We start from the raw sequence: 21,940 nt of genomic DNA, 5'->3' as shown, positions 1-21,940 counted from the left end.
GTCCTCTTCGCTCCGACTGGCGTGGCCATAGTCAATAACTTTACCTGCCGTTTGAGTCACAGCAAGGAGACTCGGAACATCTGGAGAGCGTGAACGCAACCGTGTAGGAGTAAGCAGAGGTCCATCGTTGGTGTTGTGTGAGAACGATGATGACGCAGTGGCCACTGGTTTTTGCTGGCCAGACTTGTTGACTTGAATGTCACGCAGAATGAAGGGTAAAGTGTCTGGGGTCAGCTGATCATCTGGGTAGTGACTCAGTACTTCCAAGTCCTCGTTTGAAAGACCAAAACTGGCTAAAATGCTTCCTGCACTCTCTGGAGTGTAGAATCCCTGACTCTCACCGCAACTTCTACCTCTGTTACCCTGAGAGCCTTGGCCTTGAGATGACGGCGAGTCCCTTCCAGCTGTAGCCCAGGCAAGTAGAGCTTCTTGCTTCTGGTGAGATCCCTGCTGACACTGGTCATGATGTGGAGGACCAGCCAACAGTTGAGATGGAGGCTGGTAGCTGGACCAGTCTACTACTGGCTGCTGACCATGATGACAATCGGAGGTGAGGGTAGATGAACTGTAGTTTCCATGCTGACTGATCCCAGAAGCCACGTTTTGGTTCTGGTGTTGGTCTTGAGGACTCATCTGGTGAATGAGGCGGTGGTCTACGTCCCTTGATGCCCTAATTGAAAGGGCAGACTCCAGCTCATCCGGTAGCTGTGTGGGACGAGGAAATTGGTAACCTAACACCTGCGACAGAAGATCAGAGGAAGCATGGTTCGGGTTCTGCTGCTGATGCTGGTTTGGGTGTGGCTGCTCGTGAGGTCTGTTTCCATTTGAAAAAGACTGAGGCCTCTGTTGCTGAGGGTTAGGACGGTACATTGTTACAGAAGAAGCTTTTTTCCTTGGAGTTTTTCACTTTGTGTCCACGTTGTTACCAGAAGCCTTCAGCTGAGAAGACTCTGGAGGGTCAACTGACCCGGTAACAGCTCACCAAAAATACTGCTTCTGTTGTGTGGATAACAATTTTCAAAAGTTACATTCGTACGAAATGTGGACTGGAAGGTGGTTCTGAGTTTCAGTCGTTGCTGCAGCCCAAGTTTGAAATTGGTCGATCGGAGGTTGGCACTGGGATTGGAGTGAAGAGTCAGAGGAAGTTGAGAAAAACACAGTGCGGCTGTGAGGTGGAAGCAGAAATACACCATTAAAGATGAACAAACTTTACTTTATTCCAAACGTGGTTTGTTGGTGGAGTCCATTCAGGGAAATTTACAGTGATAAAAAGGAACCGTGGTCACTTTCAGAACTCATGAGTTTACTTCGGGTCGGAAAGGCAAAGTCACACGAATCAAAAGCAGTAACTAAAAACCACAGAGTAAAATCACTAGACAAAAAAGAGATTAACTTTCTAACCCTTCAGACCTCCTGAGCCCCTGCTGGTCATCAGGATAAAATTGTTTTCCATTTACTACCACCTCACTTCAGCAAAAAAAAACAGTCCACCCTAATATTTCTAAATAAAGAATGTTTATAATTAGGGCTTTTACTTTGAAAAGAACACAGGATGTGATGTTTGAAGTGCAGCACAGTTTAAATCAAGGCATGCAGCTGAGGTGTAAAGAAAACAGTGCCTGACAGTCAACACAGTGTTCACTCATTTTCTTCACTTATTCAGTGTTAGACATTTTACGCCAAATACAATCTGTTTACCACCCCCTATTGGCCTGGTTCTAAGCTCAGCAGAATGTACAAGTGTTTTAAGTATTGCACTGAACCACACACTAGGAAATGCACTGATAGCCTCATGTGCAGGTTACAAGAGGTCGCTGCCTTTGTAACTGCTGGTGAGAACAGTAACAGAGCGTTGAGCCGGAGCTTGTAAGCATTTATAGACAAAAACCCATTAGACGTGTCTGTCCTGTTTGCTCTAACTGGTGAGAGACCATAGACTGCGTGACCTAAACATTCAGCAGGTTTAGTGCAGCTGTCTTTCAACCAGATGGTTATGGGTTTGACTTCTTTGATTCGTCTCAAAGACTAGAGCAGAATTTTCATCTACTTCCTCTTTGAGCTCCTCTCATAAAGATCCACATCCAGTGGATGATCTACCTCCATCTCTGTGCCCATCTCTGCTCCACCTTCTGGCCACCACCCGTCATTCTACTTCATACACTCCCAACAGAAGTGGGGTTTCACAGAGGGCTGTCTGCTCATTTAGTTAACTTCACCTACTCACTGACTGTTGCAGTTTAGTGAGACTAACGTTAAACACGGACGTCTATACTGTCATAATACATGACCCCATGTCGCATTTCCAGCAGAAAAGCGCGCGCGTACACAGACACGTACTTACGAGTCTCTTTCATACACAGTTTCTCTTTCTCCTTCGCTCTCACACACACCCACACATACATACATACACATACGACTCAGCCATTTTGATCACATCGTTAGCTGGTCGCTTGATGCTAAACGCCGCAGAAATTAAAAGTCGCTGAGTTCCACCCTTTGCCCCATGGACCAATGGTACCAGTTACACTCGTATACCTGTGTATTCTGATGAAGGCGGACTTTCTCGTCTTTTGTTGTTTTTTTGTCGGAGAAACAGAGCCCAGACTTTACTTCCGTCGTCAGGAGCTACTCCTTCGTCTATGTCCGGTGAAATGTCTACTCAATGCAGATGTTGCTTCCCTCTACTGGTCTGACAGCATTAGTGAAATTCACGGCATGTTATCCGTTTCTGTACTTCGCCTGCATTTACATTACATTTATACACATATTTAATCCACACTATTTTTGTATCATATACTGAAAAGGTGCCAGGTTATAGGTATTAGAGTAGGAAATGCTCAGCATCGGAATGTTTCCAGGTGTGAACATTTAGATGTGATAATACTAAAGTCAGAAAGTGTCAATAATGTTCCAAACAGCTGATGTTAGAACCAATCACATTCAATAAACACTTTATTGATCCCTAGAGGGAAGAGAAGGAAACGTTTTGCAATGATGAAAAAATTAACAAATAACAGCAGGGACAGAAACTGTACAGAAAATAGTTTACATTTCTATGATCGGTGAAGGCCATCACAGACCACGGTGCAGGCGGAGTACTTGATCCTCTTGTACTCTGAACTATTACCACAAAATAGAACTACTTTCATTGTCCAAACAGAGTAGCGGTTAGCACAAGTTATTCATCGAAGAACAGTGGAGTGGCACTTCACTGGCAATTCACAATTCAGATTTTTCAATCCTAAAAAAAAAAATAGTCAAAAATATAAGATGACATCACAACTTATAAAGTAAAATAAAGTAGGTCTCTTACTCTTTACTGGTTACCAGCTGGCCCGGTAAGAAACAAGCAAATAAAAATTTTAAACGTTAAATAAAAGGTGGGTAGCTGGAGGAAACCCTAAAGGAGGATGTGAACAAGAAGGAGGAATTTTTATCACTGTAGAGGAACAAGAGGAAATGAAGAAGGAGCAGTAGAAGCTTTCACTACTGAGGTGGAGGAGGAGGAGGGGGTGGGGGAGGAGCAGAAGAGACGTCAGTGTAAGGGTGCCAAAAGTGAGGAGGAAAGGGAGCGGGTGTGGCCCAGGAGGGGTGGAAGAAAGACGGTGCAGCTCCTGGAGGAGGAGGGTAGAGATTGTAGGCAGGGGGAGGAAACATGGGAGGAGGGTAAGGACAGGGAGGAGGCAGACATGTGGGCGGCATCTGGTGGTGGAAGGCATGTCCATACGTTGGCTGTTTGCCCCCGTAGTTCCTCTGATTATGTTGTAAAGACGCCGAGTGTCGCGGCGAGAAAGTCCTGACGTCAGGATGTTGCTGCTGTTGCTGCTGAAAGGTTTTGTGGGTGATATGAGCCGGATTACCTGCAGATTAAAGGGCGAACAGTTGAAGTGATGCTGATCTTCATCACATAATCATTTTATGACAATCTGAAATATTCTGGACTAGAAATAAGAACTCTGTTTTAACACACTCACACCATTACAGACTAACCAGAAAAACCAGAATCAAGCAAAATAAACAAAAACAACATTTACCTGTGGTGTTGTTGTCTGGTCGTCTCTTCTTCTTCGCCTTTGTTTTGGCTTCCTTCTCTTTCTCATCATCACTGAAATCTAATGCCTGGATGGATGGATGGATGGACGGACAGACAGACACACACGCAGACATCATCAGCCTCAACCTGAGTTCACATTTTTTATGTCAACGTTTCACAGACAATAAATGTGTTAATGTGAAGAAAACCTCACAGAACTAAATTACTTAATAAACGCTTAAGGTTCAACATAAAAAGAAACAACCATCTTCCTCACCTCCTCTGGTGGTTCTTGGTCGTTTTTCCACGAAGCATCAGACCCTTTAAGACTGCAGCAGAGATAAACTGATCAGATGAAGTCATTTCAAACCAATAATCTGGGATTACAAACGCAGACGTCTCAGGTGTCATTTTACATCATTTCCCTTTGCTTGTGTTTACTCACAGTTTCAGCTGCTGCGTCAGGACGTATACCGTCAACGCTTCGTTTTCTGGAGCGTAGTAAAGAGTCAGACCTTCAGTCAAACCTCTGCTGCTCAGCTGCTCCAACGAACCGACTCGGAGAATGTAGAGTGGACTGGACACTGGGCCGAAGACCTCGAAGACCTGAGATGGTGGATTTGACAGAGGACACAGGAGGACACCGTGAAACAGAGACCAGGAGTTGAGAATTCTTCTCTGTATGCCAGCAGAGGGCAGTAGTCAGCTAAACCGGATTAGAGGACCGTTGCACTACCATATATATCATTAGGTTTGCCTTAAAAATTAAATTCAGCTTCACACATCACAATGTTGAATATGTTTCTTTAATAAGAATAACATTGAACCTTGAATTCAATAACCTTAAGATAAGATGAGTCAGGACTAAACCACAGTTAGAACCCAACTGAACTAGAAATGGAACAGAACACAAGTGTGAACAGACCTTTCCCACAGCCACCCTATCAGCTGTGAAGATGATGCTGTCATCACTGAGAGGGGGCGTGTCCTTGAGAGACTGAACAATGACTGAAAGAAAAATGAGAAAGAGTTGACATGTGTAAGTCAGTGTCAAGTCAATTTAAGTCAATTTCTATATTTACAGCCCAAATTGACATTTCACCTGAATGGACAGTCTTTACAATCATACAGTTGCACTCCAAGTCGCTGAGTTAGACTTTATTAATTATAAATAATATTGTAAATGAGTGTGAATGAGTATGTTCATACCCAGCTGTTTTATGATGCCACTGATTGTTCCCACAGGCTTCAGTTCTACATCATCTGGTAAAGAAATACAAACATCTTCCACAGCAGGCAGCTCCTGAAAACAAAAACATTATCACAAGGGATGTTAACGCTTGAAAAAGTAACTCGATTTCCTAGTTCGCTCAATTTTTAAGGCAACTAATTGACCCAAAGTCTGTTGTAGTCTCAACATCAGCACGATTTCCACCTTGTTTTCCCAGTGAAAATAGACCAGCAGGTGGCCCTCACAAGATACAGATCTAATACTAATGCCTGAAGAAGGAGAGAAGCTACAAACGTCTGTTTGATGTCAAACCAGCAGGAAACACATTATTTACTTCCTGAAATGTTACTTTTATGACTTTTTCAGTCTGACTTTGTCATGGGACAAATGACAGACTTGTTTTTTTCCTACAGACGATATCAATTATTTGGTCTTTTTGCCTGGCTACTAAAAAAAAAAAGTAGATTCCTGAGTTTACTGAGTTGATTTTAGGAAGGACAGTACCCAAAGAAAGTATTTACAATCAAACACTGACCTCTAGCAGAACTTCATCTCTGGTCCTCACTGGAGCACGTTGGCTGTAACCTTCATCATCATCTTCATCACCTCCAAACACTAGAGCAGGGGATGAAGAGGAAGATGAGGAGCTGTCAGAGCTGTCACTGAAAAGATTAAAGGGAAGAAAAACCAATAGACGAAAGTTCAAACAAATGTCTGAGAACCAGAGAGAACTGTTCTATTCTTACACTGAAGGACAAAATGATTTTAGTCAGTCCCAACTGAATATTTCTAATGAACAAAACAATACCTGTCAGAGCCTTCTGAGTCAACTTCAGTGCGACGCACAGAGTGGACAGGGGGCGCTGATGTGCCATCTTGCTCCTTTTCAGTTATTTGTCTGCTTTCTGATGACACAGCTGTAATGATGTCACCGGTCAGGTCTGTGATGTCAATATTCATGCCAGTGTTTTCACTGTTCATGTCTGTGACATCATTGTTCGTATCTGTGATCTTATTATTCGTGTCTATGTCATTCTTCATGCCAGTGTTTTCACTGGTCGTGTCTGTTATGTCATTATTCGTGTCTGCGATGACATTATTTATGCCTGTGATGTCACTGTTCATGTCTATGATGTCAATATTCGTGTCTGTGATGTCACTGTTCATGGCTGTGACGTCATTGTTCATATGTTCCACATCATTCTTCTGGCCGGGACCACTGTCTGTGTCTTTATCCATCTAAAGCCTCAAACGGTCATGTGTCCGTACTGACGGTCAGAAGAAAGCAGTGAAGGTTTGCTGTGGAGAATGCAAGGGATCTTATTAAAGACATATTTTAAATTCCAACACAATATTTAAGGAACTATTAAGTATTTACCCCTTCACAAACATTTTTTTACATGTGACGTTATGACTTCTCTCTTTTCCACATGTTTATATAATCTAAAAACAGAGTTGTTATTGGTCTAACTTGTTTTCTAATTGTTTTGAGTGGTCAAAACGACCCGCAACATAACCAATGTAGGTTTTTTTTCAACATAATGGGAGGGTTAAATAGTCTTCTTATTCTTCCAGGACATTCTACAACATACAAAAACTAAACAAAAACACATTTTACAACAGGAATGTTTTCCTGAGTGAACACTCAGTCAAACATTCTGTGGACACATGCACACGTGTTTACCAAAATTGAGCTAACTTGCAGCTAAATAAACTAACACCGTGACTACCACGTACCTGTGTCGGGACTCAACTCTCCGACGCGGTGACGTCTGTTAGTCTATAACTTGGAATGTAAGCGTGTAAACAAAACAACTTCTTAAATTGCACATAAGTGTTTGTACGCATGTATGTAAGACACGCTGTACGACTACAGGAAGTTGTCACAGTGAAAATACGATGATCACTTCCGCTTGTCTTCTTTGCTGTTGCGTGGATAATAAAACCAAACTATCGCCACGGTAAATTTACCAACAAAGTAAACATACAAACTAACGCAGTCAATATTATTTTTTATTTTTTTAATTTGAAGCGGACACCACGCAGCAGCTACAGAACTTAAAATTAATTTTCACGCAGCAGCAGCAGAAACGGAACAAGCCAAAAGTTTTAAATGTTCCACTCTGGTCCACCAGATGAAAGTAAAGTAACAGCGAGCAATATCGTCAATGCTGTAAATTACAGAATAAATATTCTGTCATATTTAAGGCTGTTTTTCTATTAATAAATATTCTCAATATCAGAAGAAAAATTATATATTCTTAATATATAACTGAATTGAGGGAAAACCCACAGCGTATACGTTTATGTGTGTAAGAAGCCTCAAAATATGTGACTAGTATAGATCCTTTCACTATAAAACAACATCCTGTTGTGAAGTACGTCGACTTTTTACATATAACTGCTGCTTAAATTAAGGCATTGTAACTTTATAATTTTACTGACTTGGCAATGCTCTGAACAATTACTAACATAAATTTACAGAATATTTTCTGGTAATGAAAATTAACAAAATAAAGGTATTCTGACAAAATTTGGCAGAATAACGAGGTGAACCCAGGAAGGCTTTTAGGAATTAAACATTTTCATTGCGAATCTTTTTTTCTTCTTCTGCTGTATTGCTCATGGTTAGTAGTCCTGAAATTTCAGACCTCAGTTCGAAACGAACACCCCCCTCCACACCCCGCTCACACACACACACACACAGGCGCGCAATGTCATTGTGTTTTAGATTTTGAGAACTTTAATTTTGAAGGTCGGTCAGAGTGTCAGACTCAAACTGACGCAAAGTCTGAGCGGATTTTTATTCTGCTGTTTCCTTATGACCGGGATTAGAACACACACAGACAGAGAGAAAGAGAGAGAGAGAGAGAGAGAGAGAGAGAGCGAGAGAGAGAGAGCGAGCTTATGTGTGTATGAAACTCCATCATTATCAGCAGCCGCAGACTAGGGGACGAACACGCACTGACTTCAGCTTTTTTTATTCAGATTTTCTTTATATTATCTCATTTTTACCATCAGCGTTTTTCCGTTTTATTACTGAGGAATCTGTGGAAAGTCCATTTCAGGAATTTTGTGGAGAAACATGCAGCTCCTGGGAAAGTTTTTGCTGCTGACTTTTTTGATTTACGTAAATTTGGCCAAAGAGCAAAGTGTGAGAGGGTGGGAGGAGGGTGAGGAGGAGGAGGAAGGAGAGGAGGAGGAGTTCAGACAGGAGAACATGGATGAGCTGGTGAGTCACTGACAGCATTTGTGTGTGTTTGTGTGCGTGTGTGTGCGTGTAGGAGGGGGTTAATAGTAGTAGAAATTAATTAAAAAACACTAAAAGTTTGACTTTGTATAGACTGTAATTAAAAATAATAACTAGTATCTGCACAACACCATGTAGAAATAGGATGATGAAAATGGAGAAGAAGATCAGCCTGTCTGTGTCTCTGAAGAGGAGACATTTGTATAAACAAACTGGTGTTAACTACCTGTCCTTGTAGTGTTGAAATACATGATTTAAAATACATGCTTCAAATGCCCTTCACTGATGTGGATGACTAGGGTACAACCTGCTACCGCTGCCCTCTGAGCTGCCCCTCCGTCTAATAATGACAGTTTAATGCACTTGGCCTCCGTCAGGTCTGAACCTGTGCCAACCACTCAGGGCTGTCTACACTGCTGCAGCAAATGGTTTACAATTCCTACATTGGTTCCAGGTCCAATGGTCTCACGTTACACTATTTCACTCCTAATGTCTGCATGTGGAAGACCGAGGTTTGGTTCCTGGAGACCTAAAAGTGAAGAAAATCAACATGGCTATACATTTGTACTGAACCACTGACTGACTGAACATGAAAGGGAAAACCCCACAGTCTGAGATATCCCAGCATCCTCCACTGAGCTGATCCCTCCTGGCCATTGATGTTTCTGATGTTGGTTTTCACACATTGCAGTTCTATCAGAACTGCACTCAGTTATGATTAGATTGAAATCAGGACAGCTTCCATCACCTCATCTGTACTAGTCTATATCCGTATACAGAGACGGTGTGGGCTGTAGACTGTGGCCCACTGGCCGTAGGCTGCAGCTAACTGATTGAAACACAGCTCCTTTTGTTCATCTTTCAGACACCACAAAGTTTCCAAATATTTATTTTTAGTAATTTAGTTTTCCACTTAAGTTGTTTTCTCAATTTCCTGTCTTTTGCCCGATTTCCTAATCGTCGTGATTCAGCAGAAATTTGTTGTAATGTTGAAAATGTGTGTAACCGAGGTTACGTTCAAGTTCAATTTCCTGCCTTGCCAATAGTCAGCAGTAAATCATTTCTTTCACTCCCCAATGAATGAATGTCCTGTTACTGAGGAGGTTAAAAAACAAGTTAATTGTCAGCACTTTTAAATCCAACTTTGTTTCTCCTAAAAAGGCTTGTGAAGTTATGATAAAAATAAAGACAAAGTACTGTTTGTTAATATACACACACACACACAGGGTTGTCTTGTTGTGTTGTCTGATTGTTTGGTCCCAGCCATTGTCTGCAGGTTATTATTAGAACAGCGTAAATATACGAGCTGTGAACCAGGAAGTGAGATAAGATTCACATACAGTCCGTGGACGTCTGACAGATGGACATCAGGATTCTGTTTCCTGTCAGATTTTTTTTCTTTGACCTCTGTCTAACTTTACCTTCTCTAGAACTTTCCACCTAAACCTGATGTGGAGCACAGATTGCGCCTAGCCTCCAATGTGGATGAGCTCATGAGTCTCATCTACCCGTCGTACTGGGCGGCTCTGAAGTGCAGATCCAAACTCTCGGCTGCAGGTTCTTCTGGAGCCTCCAGACTGTCCCAAAGTTCACAGCTCCATCACACCGGACCAACAGAACCAGCAGAACCTGCATTTGCTGCAGCCTTTCTCAACCTAGATGTCCTGAAAAGTAGGTCCTCACTCGTTTTTATTTCCCTTGATCTCTGCAGGAGGCACTGTTCCTGTTGCTGGGAGCCAGGTGAAACTGGGATGCGTGTTTTATGTGTGTCTTTGTGTGTGTGTGTGTGTGTGTGCAGGTATAGAGTCAGAGTGGAGGAAAACTCACTGCACTCCCAGAGAAGTTTGCGTGGATGTGGGCAGAGAGTTTGGAGCTTCAACCAACATCTTCTATAAACCACCATGTGTGTCCGTGTACAGATGTGGAGGCTGCTGCCACTCAGAGGACAAACAGTGTCGGAACATCTCCACCGGGTACCTCAGTAAAACTGTAAGTTCCACTATCGGTTCTCTGCAGGAACTCCTCCAGTGTGATCAGGATCATCAGTAATCTGAACCAGATTAAACAGCAATCTGACTTACACTGTATTCTGAATACACAGTAATCTGAATGGTTGTTGTGTTTGTTGTTAATAGACTGTCTGAGCTCAGTGCGTAAGCACTCGGGTTGTTTGAGCTCAGCTGTTTCAATCACTTCCTGTTTGACTTTAATGAAGTGAACAGACTCACTTTCTGAGGTAAGAGTCTGGAACCAGTCTTGACTCCTGATGGTAACTGATTTCTTTTTTAAGAAAGAGATTCTGATCATCAGTCAGGGCTTTGGGTTGTTATTGTGCATGAGGAGGGAAACCTAAATATTTCATACTTGATCTTTTCCACTCAATTCAGATAAATAACAGGAATCTGACTCCGAAACATGTCATTTGTTTTGTTTGAGTCTTGGGATCCAATGTGGACTGAATGCACTGGGGGTCTTTGGAACTCTCCAGGCTGAATGGTGCAGCACTGATGATCACTTTGTCCCTGTGGGGATGCAGTAAAGGTTTTTTGGGGGGGATTAGGATTAGGCTATGGATTAGGATTGGACATATGGGATGATTAACATTAGGATAATGGGTAGGGAATGTACTATGTCTACAAAAATTATATGTGTGTGTGTGTGTGTGTTCAACTTCATTACCGTTAATCCCAAGGGAAAAGACTGAGTGGAAAAAGAGACTCTTGAAACTCTGTGAATTTCGTTGAATGGAATTACTGGACTAATGACCTTCTTACTAAAGACTGTGACTCAGGAGCTGAAGTGGTTTCCATGCAGTTCTCTTCTTCATCTTTGTCTTCATCACCATCATCTTCATCATCATCATCATCACACTCCTGTTGTTCAGTTTGTAGTCCCAGCTCTCAACTGCCCCCTCTCTGTTGAACCTTACATTCCTGCACATTCTTTCCTTTCTCATGTTATGGTTCTTGTTTTTTTCTGTTGTTCTTAGCATATTTTTCAGAGCTGAAAGCTTCAAATGTAACGTCTGAGCTGCACAGTCTTTCAAGAGGAATGGAATCTTTTGTTAAAGAGATTTTCTGACAGGTTTCTTTGTAAACAACTTGAAAAAAGGAACCAGAGAGTATCACCAGCTCAGAGAAAGTTCTTACTTTTATGATCAAACTGATCCAGTTGGTATTTCTGGGGTTTTCTTCTTCACAGTGTTACTGTCAGTGATTGTAATACTATATGCTTGTATTCTATTATATTTATTGCATTTTATCTATTATATGTTTTTACTGTTGTCTTGGTGCTGTACTGCTGGAGCCTATCTATCTATCTATCTATCTATCTATCTATCTATCTATCTATCTATCTATCTATCTATCTATCTGTCTATCTATCTGTCCGTCTGTCCGTCTGTCCGTCTATCCGTCCATTCGTCCATCCACTCATTTGATCTTTACTGTTTTGCTTCTCCAAACCCCATCTTTATCTTACCCACTAATCACATTCTGTGTTCTGTTGACCTTTGTCCGTCTGACTGTTGATCCTGTTGATTTGTTCCGTTGCAGCTCTTTGAGATCACAGTACCGATCACGCAGGGAACCAGGCCGGTGACCATCAGTGTGGCCAACCACACACAGTGTCGCTGCCTGTCCAAACTGGACGTCTTCAAACAGGTTCACAGCATCATCAGGAGAGCACTGCCTGAGTGAGTATCATTGTATCGACACCTTGGCTGTTGCAGGTTTTATTAGTTGATCTACTGAACAATTATTATTATTTTTATTATTATTCACTAACAACAGGGAATTTCACTGTGTGAGTCTTTGCAACCGACACAGGTTGCCAGATCTTGGGAGAATTGAACCCATGATTCTATGCTCCCTGTTTGTAAGGCAGACATACTAACCGCTACACTACGGAACCACAATGAAGTTGACAGAAAAACTCAGTGATTTTAGCCCTCTGGGAAACAGCAGTTGTTGATCCTCTCCTGTCTCTATCACTTAATTCAGATGTCTGAGCTTAAAGCAAAGAATTCCTTTTTCTTTACTCTTTGGTCAGCAAGCTAAAATCACAGATTTTTTTTATGGACTTTGGTGTTAGACATCACCGAATGAAGTGGGCAACTATGTGTCTGAATGTACACTAAAGTCTTTCCCCTGCATTCAACCCATCCATGGGGAGCAGTGTTTGGTCTCTGGGGAACAAGAGAGTTCTTTGGTTCTAGCTCAACGGACTCCAGCTGCAGCCAGGGCGAGATTTGAACCTGCAGTTGTAACAAGGCAGATGCTCTTAAAACTAGGCCTCGAGCTGTCCCCTGATAAAATCAATTTATTTAAAAAATAAAATAAATTCATGCATGAATGAATGAATTGTCCGTTATCACTACTTTAGATTAGCTCTTGCTAACTACAGAATTACCCATGATGTTCAGTTTCTTATTTGTACACTACATATTTAAACTACATATTTTGTACACTAGCATTTTTCACAGATTGGTTAAAATGTGGGTAGTAGTTTTTCTTCTGGAGCAGAGCTCTGGTCTCAGTTTTTTTCAGGAGTTACTTTCCAGGCTGTGCTGATGAACTTCTCACTTCTATCATTCGTGTGTGTGTGCTGATACATGAGCTGTGAGCTCACACTGTGACAGTCGGGGATGTGAACAGGAAGTTCTTCGTTATGTTTTCTTTGGCTTGACTCTTTTGAAAACACAGAGATGTTCACACTTGGAAGAAGCTGAAAAAATGGTGCCGAAATCATCCAGGAGACAAAAAGAGAGGCAGAGAAAAGTCTGTCCTGAAAGTTGTCGGTTTCAGTCAGGTGAGCCTGGCAGCTGAGGTGAAGGTGATGTGAGTCAGGGTACTGCAATCATAAACTTGTTTTATGTTCAGTGTATGAAGTGCGACCTTCTGGCCGACTCATCACTTGTAGATGAAAAAAATATGAAGATTTTATTGATTTCTTTTACTTAAAAAATACAATCTCAGCACGGCGCACCAGACAGAGTCACAGCTGTCCCTAATGATCTGGACACACAAATTTCCCATGTCAAAGGGCATGTTTAATGGGGCAAAAATCATTGCAGAAAAACAAAGGATGAAAAAGAAAAGAAGCGTGTTTACCTATAGTAAACAAACAGAAGGGTCATGTGACCTGAGCACGGCAAACAGAGTAGTTATCACTGGCCCCGTCCACTCTTGTCTGAGCACTTTGATGATGTTAGTATCTCTAAAAATCAAAATCGACATTTTATTGCAAACCGGGCTCTTGAAAATGAAAGTGAAAATGATTCATTCTTTCAAATGATGAACAATACCAAACACCAGATACAGTAGTAGGAACTACAAACAGTTTCAAAAACCAGAGACGGGAGCAGGATCTCCAGACGTCATTAGCTCCGCCTCCCTTCCTTTCTTTGACTGCCCCGCCTACACCTCTCACACTGAGCGATGCAATGCAAGAGGCTAGAAATGAACAGAGAGTGAGGTTAAGGTCGAACTTTATTGATCTCATACTTGGGAGATTGTCAATGTCTAGCCTCTCGCTAGATGGCTAGCAAAAAGCTAGGGATTGAGGTTAAGGTCAAACTTTATTGATCTCATACTTGGGAGATGATACAAGGAGCAGAGGCAACGGCCGCACAATAAAGAATTAACAGATTACAAAAAGGTCTAAAAGAAGCCAAGATATTAAGTCAAGGAAAAGATACCATTGAAAAAAGTACAGTAAAAAGAAGCAAGAATAAGAAAACTAGTCTCAGTGGCTTCATGACCCATGACGAAGTGGAAGAATGCATGGAGCTGCTGCAATAGGTGACCACTCGGGCGGCGCCATCTTGGATGTCTGTGTTTGTATTATATTCTCATGCAGTGAGATAGTGATATTGTAATATCAATACAGCTCAATACTCAATACTCACTCTTTTCGTTCTGATGCCATTTTGTGCCCAGTGTTCATTTGGACCATATCACCCAGCTCTAGAACTGCTGTTTGTAAATGATTGACTCTGCTCCGAAACAGACATTACACTGATGGAGCCACCAGGTCCAGGTTTCTTCAGAAACATTTTAGTGCCACCTCTGGACACAATGTGAACACTGTGTGTTTTATTTCTCTCAGATTAATCATGTCCACTGAAGCTCATTTTTCTCCTTCTCTGTGTGAAGGTGTCCTGAAGTCAACCGGACATGTCCTCCAGGTCAGGTGTGGAGCAGTAGACTCTGCTGGTGTGTTAGTGTCCCCACTAACCCTCCGACACCACCGCTCTCTGCGTCCAACTCTGCCTCCCAACAGCAGCAGCGTGAGTCCAGTGCCATCTTCTGTCACACACATAACTGCACTGAAAACCACTGTCAATGATAATCATATTTAGAGAAAAAGCAACAACAAAAGACACATGAGAATTGAAATTAAGTGGTGCTATTTCAAAGACAACAGTGGACATCAAGGTCAAGGTGAAGGTCTTGTCAGGAGGTTTAGACCCAAGACCAAAAAATAACAATGACATAAATACATGCAGAGGCAACACGAGGTTAGTGAAAAGTAAAAAGTTTAGAGTAGTAAATATAAAGAAAAAAAAATGTGTGCTGTGTGTGAATGTGTCGGTGTGTGGACCAGATCCTCACACATGATTGGTTTCTCTGTCAAAGTTCAGCATCAGTCTGAGGGAAAATCTGAAGAATCTGCCGCTCCACATTCTTCCGCTCTCAGTGTTTACACTGAGTCCATACACTGTTGTTTTAACTTAGCACACACAGACACACACACACACAGAGGAGCAGAATCACTGGGACAGAGCGCTATCACTAGACTGAGCACCGATCACGCTATTACTTTGTAGTCTGGATATTTTTAAAGATGGATTTAGGATCTGACCATCTGAAGACATTTTATTTTGCATTGTTAAATATTTCTGTCAACGTTAGTCACTACAATAGCTTTTTATGAGTGTGGATAGATAGATAGATAGATAGACAGATAGATAGATAGATAGATAGATACATAGATAGATAGATAGATAGATATTGTATTATATGGATAATGTATTAGATAGATAGATAGATAGATAGAGAGATAGATAGATAGATAGATAGAGAGATAGATAGATAGATAGATACATAGATAGATAGATAGATAGATGACGTCAGCTTAAGTGACATTCAGGTGTTCAAACAGAACGTGGGAAGAACGATTTCCCTGCACACAAACAGTGTTGGATGGAGAGATGGATGGATGGATGGATGGATGGATGGATGGATGGATGGATGCACAGAGAATACTGAGAGGACTGTTGTCATGATGTAGAAGAGTGTTGGTCTCTTTGTGTCATGTTTGGTTCGTCACCTTTTCATACTCATGTCACCTTTTCCTCATTATGCTCCAGAGGTCTTCTCTTCAGACGTCTGCGGTCCGGATAAAGACCTGGACGTCGAAACCTGTCAGTGTCTTTGTCGACGGCGAGATCAGGACTGCGGTGCTGGGCGACACTTAGACCGCAGCACCTGCCAGTGTGTGTGCAGTGTCCGGTCCAATGGTGCTTCTTGTCCTCCCAACCATGTCTTCAACAGGGACACATGTCAGTGCACTTGTATAAAGACCTGTCCCAAAAGCCAACCCCTGGACAAAACCAAGTGTTCCTGCCAATGCAACGAGTCGCCCAACAAGTGTTTCCTAAAAGGAAGGAGGTTCCACCAGTTGTCCTGCAGGTAAGACATCTGTCCGCCGCAGTTCACATGTGTCGTGGTATGAAGACATCCTCAGTCTGAGGTTTTCTGTTGCCAAAGCCAACTAGCAATGTAGAAACCTTATATCCGATTAGAGGGATGGATAAAGAAACTAACTAAACTAACAAAAACCAAAGGAAAACTGAGAGAACAACACAAAAGGAATCAGGACGAGATACAAATAAAAAAGAGGGCGAGTGAACGGTAAATACATACTTTAGCATGTTTGCCTTTGGTTTAAATGTTCTGCATCAACTTAGTTGAACCAAAAACCTTACGAGGTTCCACCACATAGAGGAGGAAGTTCCTCTCACTGCAGCAGTACGGATCGACTTCTACCCATCCATTCATGGAGGAGGAAAAGACGTTGATTTAATGACCTGTCACAGCTGCATCATCAACTGCGTAAAACTGTGAGGGAGAAGAACAAGAATGTGGAGGTGACGACATGTTTCCCATGGAGACTTGGAAGTTGTCTTTGGAGGAGAGGAAACGTTTTCTTTTATGTTCGTTTCTTCCTTTTTTCAGGGTGTGTTAACAAGCATGCTATTGATGCATTGTTTTCTTCTACTTACTGTTTTAATGGATACACACACACACACACACACAAATTTGGCAGTGGTTGTTATCGCAGTCAAACTTGTGTGTAATACAAGAGCTCAGTCTGCTAATGACTTCTCCTGGCTGTCACTTAACCATTTCCTGTTCACTGCTCAAGAGGAAACACACACACACACACTCACACACACGTTCATTCTGTCCACTCCTGACCTTTACTGACCCTGTTTGAGGATGATTTATGAGGCAAACTTAGCAGCAGGAGTCTGGGATCTGTGTGTGTATATATTCCATCATGGGTTCATAGGTCTCGTCATAAATCTGTATCTAAATCTTCATTTCGATTAATTTTAAAATAGTGACAGAGGCCATAGTGGACCAACAGCTTCTGTTTCCCTTCTGTTCACTGAGCTAAAATCAGTGATTTTCTCTATGGACTTTGGTCTGTGAGCTAAAATCACTGATTTTCTCTATGGACTTTGGTCCGTGAGCTAAAATCACTTATGTTCTCTATGGACTTTGATGTCTGAAACTTTTCCAAATCAAACTCAACAGTGACATAATGATTATTTCTAACATTCTTATTTAAACCTTCTTCATCCAGAGCCACCACAGAACTTTTGTTCTCAGCATCAGGTTTGAATTCTATTCATCTCGTTGTCGTTTCCTTCTGGTCCTAGTTGTGTGCGACCTCCCTGTGATGTCCGAAGACGAAGGTGTGAACCCGGATTTTCCTTTAGTGAGGAAGTGTGTCGATGTGTTCCGTCCCACTGGAGAAGACTGGATTAATCACTGGAGAAAATCAAACACTGGGGTGAAAGCTGGTAGAACTGTGGGTTATCGTTGCTCCCCCAGCTTTGAGGAGAGCTTCATGCCTGGATTCTGGAAACCCTTGGAAAACCTGTCCAGGTTTGGAAGACTTTAAATGCACTGACAAAATGTTTTGAAGTCCAGGATTAGAAGAAAGCAACTGGAGCAGAACCGACAACATTTGGGTTGACTGTTGGTTAACATAATGTTTGTTTGTTTCCTTGTTTGTTGTGTTAATGATGTGTCTTTATTCTAATGTCAAATATAAATGATATAATTTATTAAAAAATTTTCAGCCGGTGTTTATCGCAGTTTTTACCCTAGCTTTAAAACACACTGTGATGTGTTATTTTTTTTCTATTCTGATACAAAAACAGAATAAATAAACATTTTTTAATTGTCTGATGACTGTCCACTCAGTAGACCTGAAGAGTTTCATATTCTAGTTTCATCAGCTCATGTTTGTCACTGCAACAGATTCTGCTCAGAACTGAAAAAAAATCTCCAATCTGACCAGAACCCATCTGTCACTCCGACTGCACAGATCACTCCTGTCCCATGTTACATCCTGCAGCAGTATTAACGATACAGAACCACAGCTCCACTAATGTACATCGCATCCTTTTATAAGATACATCCATTCACCAGACCTCCCTTCCAGAAGGTGTCGCTCTTCATCCTCCATCAGATTCAGATTATACACAGACGTCTTGATTGGAAACAAAACTGCAGCTCACTGATCTGACTCCCTGTCCGCACCTCATCAACTCTTTCCTTGACCTTCATTGTGTGGTTGATCTCATTCCTACTTCTTTTTCAGCCTTACTATCCCTTATTGTTCTTCGTGTTTTTTTGTTTTTGTTTTGTTGTTTGTTTTTTGTTAATCTGTGTTCAGGGTCGGGGCCTGTAGAAATGACACGCCAACAGTTCCAATGAAGTTCTGGAGTAGTACATTTACAGTGTCAACCAAATGATTTTCGTCAAATGTTTCTGCTTTGTTTTAGTTCCCAAGAAGCAAAGGTGGGACGATAACACACGCGCACGCACAAACACAATTAGGGTGGACAAAAACAATAACATTTAATCTTATCAGCAGCTATGTCAGCTTCCTTTCCTATAAATGCATGTCTTGTGTGTGTGTGTGTGTGTGTGTGTGTGTGCCAGTGTGAGAGCGTGAGTGATCCACGTAGAAGCTCACAGTTCACACCATATATTACGCCAAAGTCGAGAATTAACACGTCCCCTCCCTTCCTGCCATTCAAGTTCTGTTTGACTTGTGACCTGTGTGTGTAAGACTGCCTTTTCTCTCTCTCTCTCTGTCTGTGTGTGTGTGTGTCTAAGTGAATCATGCAATTGTTTTTCAGATCAAATCAGACAGTCCACTTGTCAATGATACGGATCATTTAGTCATGTTTTTCCACCCAATTATCAACACATAGGTTCCCTTTCTAAACCGAGAACCTTCTAGAGGACATGGTTCAATGTTAATGCACACACACACGCACACTCATACTGGTTCTGTGCATCTTCCATGGGTCGCTGATATTCAAAGTTGACGAGCTGTGAATAATTTGAAAGGAAAGGTGCAGAAATTAAAAACATCTGTGTGTGTGTTGTGTACATGTACGTTTATGTGTGTGTCACTAACTGGGTTGATTCCATAGCAACAGTTCTACCTTTTTGGTGGGAGCCCCACCTACCAAGTCGCAGACCTTTATCAATTAGTCTGGATTAGGTTGAACCACGTCTGGCACATTTACAAGATAAACTGTGCCAGACTTGGTAGCAGCAGCGCCTTCTGCAGCTCTAAAGTTGACCACGGTTCTAGACCTAGCTGTCGAAGACGCAGAAGTTTATTTCCATCCATCCATCCATTTTCATCCTCTTATCCGTTTCCGGGTCGCGGGGGCAGCAGTCGCCACCCAAATCACATTGCACCGTACCAACCCTTCCTGCGGGTGGTGAGTCCACTGGAAGGTACTAACCGCCCTAACCGGGATTCGAACTTGCCCAGGAGGTGAACCCTGAGGTTCCACACCAATGACAGAGACATTGCCTCTGGGCCAAAGCGCCACGCTGAAGTTTAATTATTATTTTAAAACGTCATTATTGACTATTATTTTAATAATAAATGATGAACTACTTACGTTTTTTTTCTTTACTTATTTGTGGTGTAGTCTTTAATATTTGACATTGATGTTTTTCAATTAATATTTTCAATTATTTTTTATGTATTTTAACGCCGCCCTTGTTCTATGATCCGCAAAACTTAGTGTGTTCCATTTTTCTATTTTAACCAATAAACTAAAATCTAATAATTTAGCTACACACGCCTGAGTCGAAAGTACGAGTAGGAAAAATAACCTAATCCTTCTGAATCATAGCAAGAAACCAAGTCCAGTCTCACTTTCGATTTTGAAACCTGCAGTCAATTATACCTTGAGCCAAGGACGGGTCTCTTCTACCACCTGCTGGTCACAAAGAGAGGCTGCTGCTCGCTTTTGTTTGATAAACCAACTTGATACTGATACCAATCAGTTTGGTGTAGCCCGAACAAGATCTTAGCTGTAACTGTTTTCAGACCTGAAGTAGACCAGGACTGTTCAGGCAGTTAACCAAACTGGACCAGGCCTTAGTGAATCATTGAATGGGTTTCTATTTCTGGCAGAACCGCGGGAAGAATTGAAAACCGGAACCGGAACCAGAACCTAAAAAAGTTCAAATCAACCTGGACAAAATTTTCGACCTAAACCTGAACCTTGCCCCATACTAGAAACCAGAAACTGAGAACAGGAACTAATAACGGCATCTTTTTTATTTTATTGTTTAGCTTTTCCTTTGTTGTTGTTAGATTTTTTTATTTTTTTAGACATTGATCTGTTTCTGTATTGAAGCCCATTATATGTATTCTACTTTACTTTTTCTGTTAACATTTGAACAGAAATTGTACTGTGTTTAAGCATGGATGTTGTGTAGCTGCTTTGTTGTTAAAATTTCTGTTGTGGGTCGTAAATGTGTCTACGGGACCTTGTGTGTGTGTGTGTGTGTGTTCATGTGTGTGACGGCCAAAGGTTGGCGCTGCCGCAGCAGAGTTTGATCAGTGAGGAGCCGAGATGAAGAAAACTCGGGAGTGAATGTCAAATGTAAATCAGCTCAGAGTTGTTAAAGCGCTGAGTGTGAAGAGAATCAGAATCAAACACGTTCACGTTCACAGCTCAATGACTCTGAGGCTGGGTTTATACACAGAACCGCTTCATGTTCTACTGGACTGGAACTTTCTGATTGATCCCAGTACAGGACGTTGTGTTCATGGCCTGTCAGTTACGTGCACGCTGGCGTTCTGAGCAGCCTACACACATCACAGACCTGTCTGTTACACACACAAACACACACACATACACACTTGCTGCTGCCACGTTCCGGAACATGAAGACAAGAGATTTTCTTGGAAAAATAATCAGCTTTGTTTCTCAAGACAGACAGACGGAGAAAATTATTTTGGTTTCCCTTTCTTTATTTGATAAATATGAATGCAATCAGAACCTGATCCAGAAAAATGTGGACTGAGTCCAGTTGGTCTTGAGGTTACATCCCATTTTCTTAAATCTGATCTAATGGTTGGCAGGTTCCTGATGCGGTTCTGCTGGACCTGGTAAAGTCATGTGACCTTTACATATCTGCACCGATCCTAAGACTTTTTTTTCTTTGGGCAACACTGTCTTTTTATTTTTCAGAAATTCTGAGATAAAAAAAAACACTATGTTTTATTATTCGGGGATCTTCACAAACCTGATTTCCTGGTGAACTTTAAACACACTAAAGTTTGTGTGTTTTCTGCACATTATAAGCTCTGACTGGTCTGAGCAGGTTATTCAGATCAGAGTGAGACGTCCTCTGTATTTTCATTCACCTGACTGAACTTTTTTGCTCAAGTCCACAAATGGGATCAAGACTTTTGTAGTTTTCCGTCCAACTGCAATCCTTTGTTTGTCTGTACTGTTACGTGGTGTTTGTTTTTGTTTTGTAATTTTTTCCTCGCCTTTGGCTCAGTCTGAAAGTGAAGACGCTTTGACTTCAGCTGCTGCTGCTGCTGCTGCTGCTGCCACTGACGATCGTCAGGTTTGTGCTCACAGGAATGAAACCAAACAAGAGACACTTGTGGTCACCCGACCACACCCACCTGGAAGTGTCAGGATCAGATCAGACCTGAAAACCTGGATCAGTCCTAGTATTTCGTCACTGCTCTCACCAACATAGAAAAGACTGTTGTTAGAACAACACCGTTCAGTTAATTCACCATTTCTAACACAACTACAGTAAATATTCAAATGTGTCAACTTTTGAAT

At 41.7% G+C, this 21,940-nt stretch overlaps 2 protein-coding genes across 2 annotated transcripts; one reads left to right on the top strand and one right to left on the bottom strand.

Moving 5' to 3' along the window:
• Window positions 1–2,934: 2,934 nt before the first annotated feature.
• On the bottom strand, window positions 2,935–7,153 carry naf1 (nuclear assembly factor 1 homolog (S. cerevisiae)). Its single transcript, XM_008317194.3, has 9 exons — window positions 7,002–7,153; window positions 6,073–6,563; window positions 5,800–5,926; window positions 5,243–5,336; window positions 4,959–5,041; window positions 4,479–4,639; window positions 4,311–4,362; window positions 4,035–4,119; window positions 2,935–3,860 (listed from the first exon to the last, which is right to left on the bottom strand). The coding sequence occupies exons 2-9, from the start codon at window positions 6,501–6,503 to the stop codon at window positions 3,487–3,489; spliced, it is 1,407 nt and encodes a 468-aa protein (XP_008315416.1). The 5' UTR covers window positions 6,504–6,563; window positions 7,002–7,153; the 3' UTR covers window positions 2,935–3,486.
• Window positions 7,154–7,508: 355 nt separating this feature from the next.
• vegfc (vascular endothelial growth factor c) lies at window positions 7,509–18,148 on the top strand. Its single transcript, XM_008317196.3, has 7 exons — window positions 7,509–8,496; window positions 9,945–10,185; window positions 10,313–10,503; window positions 12,069–12,208; window positions 14,670–14,803; window positions 15,887–16,208; window positions 17,465–18,148. Exons 1-7 carry the CDS (start codon window positions 8,350–8,352, stop codon window positions 17,571–17,573), a joined length of 1,284 nt encoding a protein of 427 aa, XP_008315418.2. The 5' UTR covers window positions 7,509–8,349; the 3' UTR covers window positions 17,574–18,148.
• The last annotated feature ends 3,792 nt before the right edge of the window (window positions 18,149–21,940 follow it).

This window comes from Cynoglossus semilaevis, chromosome 9, assembly GCF_000523025.1.
Source record: "Cynoglossus semilaevis isolate Cse_v1.0 chromosome 9, Cse_v1.0, whole genome shotgun sequence".
Classification (NCBI taxonomy): Eukaryota; Metazoa; Chordata; class Actinopteri; order Pleuronectiformes; family Cynoglossidae; genus Cynoglossus; species Cynoglossus semilaevis.
Note: the sequence above shows the minus strand (reverse complement) of the source record. Positions and strands in the feature narration are given on the sequence as shown.

What these genes read in the sequence shown, in the direction of transcription:
- naf1 (XM_008317194.3), bottom strand. Translation starts at nt 6,503, where the DNA reads ATGGATAAAGACACAGACAGTGGTCCCGGCCAGAAGAATGATGTGGAA. An exon ending in ATAGGGTGGCTGTGGGAAAG is followed by an intron (nt 4,640 to 4,958) that starts GTCTGTTCACAC and finishes CCACCATCTCAG; the next exon opens with GTCTTCGAGGTCTTCGGCCC. An exon ending in ACCAAGAACCACCAGAGGAG is followed by an intron (nt 4,120 to 4,310) that starts GTGAGGAAGATG and finishes CCATCCATCCAG; the next exon opens with GCATTAGATTTCAGTGATGA.
- vegfc (XM_008317196.3), top strand. Translation starts at nt 8,350, where the DNA reads ATGCAGCTCCTGGGAAAGTTTTTGCTGCTGACTTTTTTGATTTACGTA. An exon ending in CAACCTAGATGTCCTGAAAA is followed by an intron (nt 10,186 to 10,312) that starts GTAGGTCCTCAC and finishes GTGTGTGTGCAG; the next exon opens with GTATAGAGTCAGAGTGGAGG. An exon ending in ATCAGGAGAGCACTGCCTGA is followed by an intron (nt 12,209 to 14,669) that starts GTGAGTATCATT and finishes CTCTGTGTGAAG; the next exon opens with GTGTCCTGAAGTCAACCGGA.